This window comes from Neoarthrinium moseri, assembly GCF_022829205.1.
Source record: "Neoarthrinium moseri strain CBS 164.80 chromosome Unknown scaffold108_Wmoseri_CBS_16480, whole genome shotgun sequence".
NCBI lineage: Eukaryota > Fungi > Ascomycota > Sordariomycetes > Amphisphaeriales > Apiosporaceae > Neoarthrinium > Neoarthrinium moseri.
Window position 1 is genome coordinate 79279 of NW_026055222.1, and position 11148 is coordinate 90426.

Here is an 11148-nt window from a genome sequence, read left to right on the forward strand (position 1 = left end):
AGGTCACACCAAGGACGGTTGATGTAGGCAAAGTGGTGAGTAGTGAAAGAAAGGTGATGTGTGTAATGTCCACGTAGACCGGCAGTCTTATGACGACAACGACCTGTCTTTATGCATTGCTCATTGCTACTGCGGTTGAGCATCGTCTTGAGCCTCGTTGGTGCTCATACTTAGATGTCATGTATTATTGGAAATTTAGGCTAGGTAATCAGATCACACAATGAAGCCATGCCAGTGGCTGGCCATGAACCTGGCACGGTGCTTGTTACAGTCCTTATGCTGCCATCCTGACGGGATGAGGAAGTGGCTGTTGACTTGAAAGATAACAGATCCTACAGGATCTTCAGATATATTCCTGAAGTGAAGCACTCAGCCGTCACTATAGTGTTGTTTCTTGCTTCAGGGTAGAATTTGGGATTGGGCCCAATGCAGCAAGCCGAAGGCGGTGGCTGGGTGGTTGTCCTCAGCCTCAGATCCCGGCATTGAAGAAGTTTATTTTACGTCAACAATCAACTACTGGCATGGCTTCTGGCCCCCGTCGTCCCTTTTGGGGGCTGGTCCTTACACCAACAAAAGGATCTTCAACCGGAAAAAAATTGCACTACATTAGTGACTACATTAGAGTTCACCTGAGTTGCCAGGCCAGAAGTCGTTTTAGACCTGGCGAGCCCCTATACCCATGTCGATTGATGCTTGTTTACAGCTGGCCAGGGGCTTGGTTATGTACGTTCAGTTCAAGAAGTACCGTGCATGGAAGCGCCGCGCGGGAGCTAAGCATCGGATCATATCGACCAGGGCCCACTCCACCGGCCCGGGTCCACTCCGCCAGCCAGGGGGGTCCATCCCGAAACTTGTGTACACTTTTAGATCTCAGATATCGGTTCACATCCGCCAGTACGTACAGTCTACCGAACTCCTTTTTCCTGCTTTCCTGAATCCTGTCTATGATGCATCTATCTGGCCCTAAGGATCACGCGAACATCTCCACATTCGACAGGATGGATGGCCTGCGAGTATTCCCGAGTGAGGTCTTGAACCTCATCATGGAGCAGCTTGTGATTGCGGTTGGCATTCGGAAACTGGTGCGACTGCGCACCGTGAATCGAAAATTCGACACCGCAATTCTGCAAACCATATGCGTCAGTCAAACAGTCGACATAGACGACCCCGCTACACCCAAACTCGCTTCACGCATGCCTCCCACACTTCGGGGAAAGGTCGTGGCGGTCAAATCACAATTTGCCATCACAAGCAGTGAACGCTACCTATCGGTTGTCGCTGGCGTCAATCAGGCATTGGACGACCTCATGGAAACCGACAGCGAGCAGCTGCGGAGATCCCGCCACGAGACCATCGCGGGGGCGGTTCTGCTCGTACGGGACCATCCCGTCGACCACAAAATAGAAGCACAGAATGTACTCAGTGGGGCTGTCATCCTCGGCAACCTACCTATCATTGCATTGTTGCTTCAAGACACAGATGTGAACGGCACCACACCGTACTTCCACGGCCTTTTGACCCTCGCCGCCACTTACGGGCATCTCGACGTAGTTCGGTATCTTTTGACCTGTGGTGCCCGCCTAGACTCGGTCTTTAGCTCCTGGTCCGACCAGCAATATCGCCTCGTAAGCCTGCCTGAGTGGCAAGCGCAGAACGAGAACATTCGACCAATGTCCTTGCGTGTAGAACCCCCAAGCGCACTTCGTACTGCGGTTTTTGGCGGCCACACAGATATTGTGCACCTGCTATTGCACTCAGAGCATCGGTTGCCCATCACCGACACTGAATATCTGCGTGCAATCCTGGCAGGCGCAAAGGCTGGAAGGCTTGACCTTATAGACGCCCTCCTCCAGACGATAGGAAGGAAGCTAGCAGATTTCCCCGATCTCGAAAATGAGATGATGTGGGCCGCCGTTCGCTACGGCCGCAAACATGTGGTGCAAAAGCTTCTCGACAACGGTGCTGATATCAATGCCTTTAGGGTTCCATGTCTCTACCCAGACCACAGTGCGCTCTATATAGCATCGTCGTTGGGAAACATCAGTATGGTGCATTTCCTTATAGAAAGAGGGGCCAAAATAAATAACAATCCAAACCGCCTGCCAGTAGAGGGAGCTGCACTGGCCGGACACGAAGAAGTAGTCGAGCTGCTCCTCGACCACGGCGCAGACCCCAGTAGTGCTTTGCGGAGCGCTGCTGCAGGAAGCCAACCACTATTGATCAAGTACTTGCTGCACCGGTTCCCGGACCTGCCTTTTCGCGATGCAGGGGAGTTAGGTCTGCTAGCAATGGTGAGGGCACTGCTGGTCAAGAACCTGACGGGGGTGACCTTATTAGTAGAAGCTGGCGTCGATCCCAATGACGACTTTTATACAGGACCGGACGGTTCATTATGGTATTTAGCTCAGCAAGCCAGCTTCGGCCGGTGGATTGGCGAACACTTGATAACACTCGGGGCACGGCATTCCGGGGAAGATACCTACAATGACGACAGCAATGAGCCCCCAACCATCAGAGATGTGCGCGTCTCCGAACGTACATGGGAATGGGTCAGTAAATACTAAAAGTAAATCGTGATCTAGAGTTCAATATGTCAACAAAGAATCACATGTGGCCAGTGTTCGTCCACAGTTCTGGATGCTAGTTTTGTAGAGCAAGATCAATGCACTTCATTAAAGTCTCTCAACATGAAAAAGTGAATATGCCGATATTTCACGCCATAACGAGCATATGCGGTATAGAATGATCATGAGAAGAGAACCGCAAGGCTCAGCGCTATGGGTAGCTATCTCGTCGCATTTAACATGGTCGCGACTGCCAGCATGTAATCCCTGCAAGCAGCCTTGCATCTTGCTAACAAATGATTGTTGGTATGCTTGCACAGCCGCGACCGCGCCGCCTGACCAGGTACAGCAGCCCTCAATTAGCCGACTCGCCAGGTCCAACATCAACTTCTGGCCCCGGTCACCCCTTGAGGGGGCCAGAAGTTGATGTTGGACCTGCCAAGTACAGGCAGTCTTTTCCTTCCTCCCATCAGAGCTTCCGTCTTCCATCCCTTGGAGTTTTCCAAAGTCTATCTTTCTCATATTCTCAGCGCCAAATCGCCTCGTTAGAAGAAAATTTCCATCCAAATGTCTCCTCAATCTACCACTTCGAACCAAGTTGCCGCAAGGCAGAGCTATCGCGATCTCTCCTTTCTGGCACTTTCAACAGTGGTACCGTTGACTGCCTTATTCTCCATCCTCGCTCTGTCTTTCAAAACTACCGCCTCAACCTCTTACATCAAAGCCACCGATAGAGGCTTTAGAACCACCGTCGTTTTCCTTCGCCCCGATGCTCTAAATGGTGGGCTCAGCATCGCCCTATATCCACAGCATCTAGACCTAGGTCCCATCCAACTCACACTCGCTGGAGACGGTCTCAGCTTGGCATCGGCCTTGAGCATTGGGCTCCTGTGCGTTTCCGTCTGCCGCAGGGCCAAATCGCTCCTGGTGAGTGACCCCACGCTTTCCCTGCCCATTTTTGCAACACGCGATGGCTGACGTGCCCCGTTCTTGCCGCAATAGCTCGCGGATTGGCAGCGCTACGGAATTTTTCTTGTACTGGCCGTCAACGGGGTCCTTTCCTTAGCCGTGTTCATATCCTGTGCCGTCCGTCGATTCAATTCAGGCCAATTCAAGCCCGGCTACCGGAGCCCGGTCCTTGACCACCAGACATATGGTCCGAGCAACCGGTATGATGGTGCAATGTTTGACCTGGGGTCTTGGTCATGCCAGCTAAGCGCATATGATGCTTTAGAGGGCGGCCAAGATGTCCTGTCTGAGCAGTGCACCAATGAAACAGCCGCGCTATGGATCGGCCTGGTCTTGGCTCTGTTGGACATCGTCATGGCAGCGCTGGTTTGGATAGATTGGAATGGAAAGAGGTTATTGATACGTGACTATAAATCGCTTAAGGAGGAAGAGGAGATATATTATATCTGAGTTTGTAGGTGTGTAGAGCTTAAGAGTATGACTGAGTGGTAAGATCTAGTGTACAATTCGGGATACAGACTCGTTGTTTCTTCATTTAGTAAATTTGCGTACATTCTAAATTAGGTAGACAACAGATTCGCAGCTAAGGGTCAGAAGCAAGATGCTTTCCACATTGGTTCAATGACATCATTACCAGGCTCATGTTTCTCTCCGGACATGACATTTCATAATATTCTATGCGGAAATGGGCACGACTGTCGAGAGGAAGTCTTTGCATGGTTCTGAGCAAGCGCACGGTGTGCAGTCCAAGACTGACACCGAACAAAGTGGCACAGTTGGTAAATAGGATGCCGGTTGTGAGCCTGAGTAAAATGGATCCAATGTGACACGAATAAAAATAGCCTGCCTTGTTGGAGGTTATAATATTTACCTGCTGAAGGACTAGTGCAGAGAGGCCGTGGCAACCCAGCAGCATGATGTGGTAGTCACATCATTTCAGCGCCGCCAGCACCCAGAATCCTTCCTGTGACAATGCTGAATCCCGAAAGTAAGCCCACAGACGCACGGGAAATCCCAAAAGATCCTCAACTTGGCCCCTAGGGCAATTGAATCCTTCCACAAACCAACTTCAGTTACGCCTCCACGATGGCCTCAGTCCTACAGCTCCATACTGTAGCAATGTGTTTTGATTGTGCCCCTTACAACAATGACTGTTGTAATGCGTGTATAAGAAGAGCCGGCTCGTCGCTCATATTTACACGATAGCATCATCACCATCCTTCATCATATCCATCACAACCACACCCACTACCAACAATACACTCTAGCACTACAGTTTATTGCTTCTTCTCTGGTACCATTATTCGACGTCTTTCCATCAATTAGTTCTCTTCTAGATCCAATCAATTTAGCGATGGCTACTGCGCTTGGTTTCATCATCAACGCTGCTGGGCTTTTTGTCCCTCTCGGACTCCAAGCCAAATATGCCAAGGAAACTCCAAAAGAGGCCACCTCCGTGCAAATCATCGTCGGAAATGGCGGCTCTTCCGGAGGTAATGTTCCTCACATTGCACTTTGGGACGATGATGGCAATCGAATTGGCCAGTACCACCCTGGAAGCGCGGATAAGGTCGACGACAGTCAGGACGGTTTGTTTGTGGTAGAACATAACCAAAACGGGAACAAACAAGCCGATCCCTACTACATCATGCTGAGCAATCTCGAAAACGATGCGATCTGCATCTCTGCCATTACCGTAGCCAACCGGAAGATTTCGGGCACTTTTTACGGCGATACTGGCTATACGTGCGGCCAGTCCTGGTTCATCGGTAACAACACAATTGGATCTAACTTCCAGACTCCAAAGTGTGTCTGGTTGGATGCTGATCACACCAACAAGATCAACGCCCGCGCGATGAGCTTCCACCTGAACGATATGGCCCCCTCGACGGACAAGATGTCCCAATACCAGAACAACCGGGACACCCTGTGCAAGAGCACGCCGCGCTTTTCCTTCTGGGGAAACCTGCTCCCGGACGGCGTCATCCCCTTTTTCAAGCCCAGACTGGAGTATAATGAGGACTCAGCGGCCGCGGGCCAGGGCGCAGACAAGGACCTCTCGCGCGTCATTGACAAACCCGACCAATATAACAAGGCCGTGTACCTGCACCAGGGCGAGAAGACCAAGGCCAAGGCGCGGTCATCGTCGGCCCGCAGCGTCCATACCCGTGGTGCTAACCATGATCCGTCCCACCTCATCGTCACCAGTGACCCGAACCACGATATCCACGAGGTCTGCAGCCACGAGAATTCGTACGGCTGGGACATTGCCTCAACCGCCCAGAATGTGTACTGCGACATGGAGCACAAACAGATCTATGTCCTATGTGACCAGAGCGTCACGGAGAACTGTTTCGACCTCAAGACCAAACAGATTGTTCCACAGGGCGGCGTCTACGCCCGCGCCGAGCTCGCTGAGGCTTTCCCCAGCAAGGGCTACAACTCCGTTGCCCACTGGTAGAGAGTGAAGAACTTGAGAGTATTTGTTTTAGGCTCTAATGACACTTCTCGGGGCAGTTGAGTTATGCGGATGACGTTGAGGCGTTATACTTGGCTGGAAATGATGGTGAAACAGAAGTCAAGTTGTTCAGGTTAACGCATACTGTTTTCCGTTTAGTGAACTTACTCCTAGACAGTCATTTGACATAGTTACCAATAATTTTCTTATGACACTGAAGACTTTGGGAGATATAGACGCATTCATTGATTCATGTGGAAACAGCAAGGCAGGACTGTAACGGAGTATAGAGATTTGACGTGCTTGAAACCAGAGGTTATTGCGGCATAACGTGGATACGCTCCCTTGGGTGTAAGTAGCTCATCAAAATAAGTTCATTTGTAACCGACTAACTGTTTCTTGGCATCGAACTCTCTAGATGAAAAAAAAAAAAAAAAAAGGTTGTTCTCCTATTGTCTTCGGACACAGATAAGTAGGCGGGGTCCCCTGATCAGACGCTCCCGCCACAGCCAATCATGACACAAGGCGTCATGCAGGGTGTGGGGTAACTTGCAAAGTGCATTAGCGCCTTGGCTGCCGGGGTACTTACACACGAGCCAGCGTCTGTATCACAGGCGCCGTTTAAACGTAACTTGGAATGATGAACTCCTCCTTTTCATCCACCATTACCTATGTCCAATACGGACTGCGGCACGAACTCAATGTAGCGTCGTGGTGACTTAACGCACTTGTATGGTTTTCACGTGTATTTCTTTCAAAACGTAGCTAACTGGATTTTGTCCCAGTTGTGGATGCGGGATTCCTGACATGTTGAAAGCTAATAATGCTAGATTCGACTGTGTGAGTGTCTATGAAGAGCTATTTGGATCGATTCATGCCCAATTCTCTTTCAAGGCATACCTATGGAAAGGGACTGGCAGGTCGAGTTCTCGGCCACGTCGATTGTTCTGATTAAGGGCATGGTGTACAGCTAGCGACGACCTGGCCGAACTGGGATACGAAGCCAATTGGCTTTATAGGTTGCTAGCAGGAGTAAGGTGTGGCGATGCAGTGCTCGAGGTGACAATTTTCGACGGTGAAGAATACTTCGCCGCTGGATACAGGTCAACCAGTTGTTTTTATACGGTATTGATACAAGACAGCAAATTGAGCCTCTTTCAGGGTATTAGAATCTTGTAATGAGACAAGATGTCAGCACGCCATTTGTGCGCACTAATATTTAGTGCAAAGAAGTTTCGCTGGATTGAGTTCAATCGTTAGTGTAGTATGAGAATTGAGGGGCCACCCGCGGTTCGCAGTTTATCACGTTCAATACGACTGTATTTATCTGCGCTTAGGTACACGCGCACTACAATTAAGTTCAGTTGCTGTAACTGTGGCTTTCGCAAGCTGTGCTAGGTGGTTGTAGCCGCCACTCGATATGAGCTGAAAACAGACCCTTGGCTATCCTCCCCTGCTACTGCTCAACCCCTGTTGGCGGTAGCCATACATGTTTGGAGTATTTTCGGCACCCCTGGGCCTGTTAAGTCCTCAAGAAAGGCAAGCTAAGCATCAGTGCAAGCCAAGCTGAGTACCGGCGCCATTGGGAAGTTCCACACAAACCCAGCGGCGCGCAGGGTTGCATACATTCCGTCCCCCATGCGACGTAACTAAATCTGCTCTCCAGTAGAATCCTGCGCGTAATGCCAAATCATCCGCCACCTGCGCGTCTAAAGCGCCTTTCATCTTATCAGGCGCTATGATCATCCACGGAATTTGCTTTTCCAGGATCGTGCATGGCTGCTCAGAGCTGGTGCCAAGACGAGCTGAAAACATGCTGTAGAGTCGAGTCTCATAAATACCCCGCCTGAAAGTTGTCAAGATGTAGTGTGCCTTGGTTTGAGTGTGTGAGAAACCGCAAATGAGCTTATCAACCAGAGTTAGGTTTTCTTGCACTTTGACACTGAAACACTGAAAGTCACCTTTTTGACAAACCGGGCTTGGTATGTTATACACTCACGGCAATCTTCACCATGTCCTCCGCTCTCCCTTCGAGGCTACTTAGCCATACCAATGGGAACTTCTTCGTCTTCGATCCTCGCCCTAATAAGGCAGATCACTTCGAGATACTTTCCTACAGATGGGGTGACGAGGGCCCAAGATACGATCACCAGATAGCTGGTGTGAACTGGCAAGTCCCAGTAGCTGAGAAGAAGTTGGACGACATCAAAAGGCTCATGCAGACCTCCGGTGTGCAATACATGTGGGTCGACTGCGTCTGTATCAATCAAGACGATGAAGACGAGAAGGCTGTTGAGGTCGCCAAGATGTACCAATACTACAAGAACGCCAGCAGGTGCCACATCCTGCTCGAAATGGCCGAGCTCTGGGATCCACAGAAGATCGTCGACGACCTGAAGTTTGTCGATCATATTCTCTTTCACATGGGCGGAGCAGCGCTCGCGACGGAAGCAAAACTAACCGAAAACATGACAAAACGCCTCGCCGAGTGGGCGGATCGCGATTGGACTTTTCGATTGAATAAATCAATGGTGAGGTCTGCTGCAATCGAACTGGGCCTTCTCAACTGCTATTCAACATGCATTAGCCACGTCAGGTCTCTGTTCGATGATCTATATTTCTCCAGAGTGTGGACATTCCAGGAAATGCTACTCGGCAAGAATATCACCATGTGGGGAATGAGCCAGCAGAGCATAGCTTTCATAGGGGAGCTCAATACTTGGATGGATTTGGCTACAGACGCCACGGACAAGGCGGACAAGCTACAGACTTGGATAGAGCAACCCAGAGTGGTGACGACTGCAGCAATGGAGGCAGTGCTTATGGTGATAGAGGAGGACAAACGCTCGCTCGACTGGCTTCTGACGCAGGTTCAAGGAATCAGCTCGGCAAGGACGGATATCATCAACGGAGGTCCTTATTGGTGGCACGATAACCACCGTGGAGTAAGCAACGTTTTCTCGGCCATTTCCATGCGACCTCGGACTTGCAGGGATACCCAGGATATCTTTAGAGGGCTCCTAGGTGTTTTCAGCGGGCTCTTTACGCCAGAAGAGATCAATACCGATATGTCTGGCGACGAAATTGACAAGTTATCGTTCAATTTCTTCAAGCAACTGTCCATCAAGACGGAGCGCGCGTGGACAAGGCTAGCTATCAGTAGTGGAGATCGAGGATCATGGGACTGGATACCAGTGACTGCAACCCAATCCAACCTTCTGACCACGGACTGTTTCGCCGGGGTTGTCAACCTAGGGCGCTTGAAGCAAAAGGGCTGGGCAAAGACGCAGGCCGTCACAGGTATCATTGGAGCTCCTCGGAAATACATGAAGATTACACTCGTTCAGGGAAACGGAGAGTTTCGGTTTGTCTTCAGAGGTTGCAACGCTGGGAAGTCTGTCAAGACTAGGCTGTTCAGCAGCGAGCCGATACCTGTCAATGATCAACCGCGGGAGGTAGCCAGAGACGAGACCGGTCGGACATTAGTGCAATGTGCCACGCTACTAGGAAGTATCATTGATCCCGGGAGTGATCTCGTCGAATATCGGAGGAGGCTGTTACGCAAACTCCAGCCGATTTGGCACGTCAGCGACCCGAATGCAAAGCTCCCGGGTTGGATTGACAGAAACGTAAGCGGCACTCCATGGGAGAATCCACATCCATTACTACTCAGGACCCACAACAGGTCCATGAACTACAGAATGGTGGACGTATTCCGTTGCGGATCTCGTTTACACAAGGGAAGTACTGAGAAGATTACTGTAAGTACAATTAGTAGTCCATTGCTTCCCCCTATTCGCGTATTTTGGGCTTGAGAGGCCAGTATTTCGAATGTCAAGGACTCCAGGAGTCGGCGCAACCAGAAAATAACTGACTTGCAATATTGCAGTGCGAAGTCCGCATAAACTGCGGATGCACGATAATCGCTCCCTTTTCGTTGATCTTCGAAGCTCTAACTGCGGTAGAGGGCAGCTCGCTCGGCGGCAAGATCGGTGTCCTAGATGAAGATGACAGGATCATCCTGAATGACGGGTTAGGATTAGTTCAAGCTGGTGATGTCGGAAAGTCCTTCAATCTGGTAGCTTTTGGAGGTGACATAGACTCTCACAAGTCTTATGCCACCGCCTGCAGGACCACCAAAAAGGACAAACAAGTAATCCCCAAGCAACCATGGCCAAGCGGCAGAGCTCTCATAAGAGAGGACTTCAGCCACGACCTTACCGATATGATGAGGGATTATGGGTATGTGAGAACCGGCGGCTCTGGGAACTTGCTCATCTGCAGAAACCATCCCATGGATCAGTATAAGATCATAGGGGTATGTATGGACGAGGACATCCTGAACAAGAAGGGGGAACAGAACGTGAACATACGGTGATCGAGTTTTGGCTGAATTTGGAACGGATAGCATGAGTGAGTAAGTTCTATGTTCATTGTAAAGGATAATTATTATCGGTTCTAGTCACATTAGATACATAAATCTGGGTTATGTGTCTTATGTAAAATTGTACGAATATCATCCACAGTTCTTGAAACAACCTTTAATCATGACTTGATCTATATTTCATGGATTATAGCCAATTTTGTCGGCGTCTGACTAAAGTGCCAACCAGCATGCCAGCAGCATACCCTCGACCAGCCGGGAGCGCCCCTGTCCGGCATCCGTGAACGGCTCCTTGCCGCTGCCCAGATCGCACTCTTGGGCCTCGAAGGCCGCCGTGTAGCGGTACACCCAGGCCTGACGAGCATCGCACCAGGTGGCCGAGTACTGGCTTTTCAACTTGTTTTCCTCAACATCATCCTCGCCTTCTGGATTACCGGACCAACCTGCGTCATACCATACGAACGAGGTCTGGTAGTCAGGCCAGATGTAGTAATGATAGGCCGCGCAGTTGGGGTTGTTTGAACGCTGTGGCTGTTGTGTCCGTTGTGCATCGATGTTGGCAGTTGCTGCTGCGTTAGGCACGCTGTAGGCCAGGCGCACAGAGATGGTGCCTTCCAATTTCCGGTCCACAATCAGGCCATATGGGGTTTTGAAAGACAACTGGCACTCAGTAGTGAGCTCGGGTTGATGAGACGTGGTATAGGATTGTGGCGTGACAAATTGTAACTGTGTATTTGCGTTCTATCTGTTTAATCCCCGCCCCCCGGCCTCCC

At 50.4% G+C, this 11148-nt stretch overlaps 5 protein-coding genes across 5 annotated transcripts; 4 read left to right on the forward strand and 1 right to left on the reverse strand.

Annotated features, from left to right (window-relative positions):
* Window positions 1–998: 998 nt before the first annotated feature.
* Window positions 999–2564, forward strand: JN550_013257 (uncharacterized protein; the record flags this gene model as incomplete). The annotated part of the gene is made up of 1 exon (XM_049311824.1): window positions 999–2564. One exon carries the CDS (start codon window positions 999–1001, stop codon window positions 2562–2564), a length of 1566 nt encoding a protein of 521 aa, XP_049164795.1.
* Window positions 2565–3131: 567 nt separating this feature from the next.
* Window positions 3132–3983, forward strand: JN550_013258 (uncharacterized protein; the record flags this gene model as incomplete). Its single annotated transcript, XM_049311825.1, has 2 exons — window positions 3132–3491; window positions 3567–3983. The coding sequence occupies 2 exons, from the start codon at window positions 3132–3134 to the stop codon at window positions 3981–3983; spliced, it is 777 nt and encodes a 258-aa protein (XP_049164796.1).
* A 904-nt stretch (window positions 3984–4887) lies between these two features.
* On the forward strand, window positions 4888–5994 carry JN550_013259 (uncharacterized protein; the record flags this gene model as incomplete). The annotated part of the gene is made up of 1 exon (XM_049311827.1): window positions 4888–5994. One exon carries the CDS (start codon window positions 4888–4890, stop codon window positions 5992–5994), a length of 1107 nt encoding a protein of 368 aa, XP_049164797.1.
* A 2009-nt stretch (window positions 5995–8003) lies between these two features.
* Window positions 8004–10369, forward strand: JN550_013260 (uncharacterized protein; the record flags this gene model as incomplete). Its single annotated transcript, XM_049311828.1, has 2 exons — window positions 8004–9752; window positions 9881–10369. 2 exons carry the CDS (start codon window positions 8004–8006, stop codon window positions 10367–10369), a joined length of 2238 nt encoding a protein of 745 aa, XP_049164798.1.
* A 219-nt stretch (window positions 10370–10588) lies between these two features.
* On the reverse strand, window positions 10589–11148 carry JN550_013261 (uncharacterized protein; the record flags this gene model as incomplete). Its single annotated transcript, XM_049311829.1, has 1 exon — window positions 10589–11035. The coding sequence occupies one exon, from the start codon at window positions 11033–11035 to the stop codon at window positions 10589–10591; it is 447 nt and encodes a 148-aa protein (XP_049164799.1).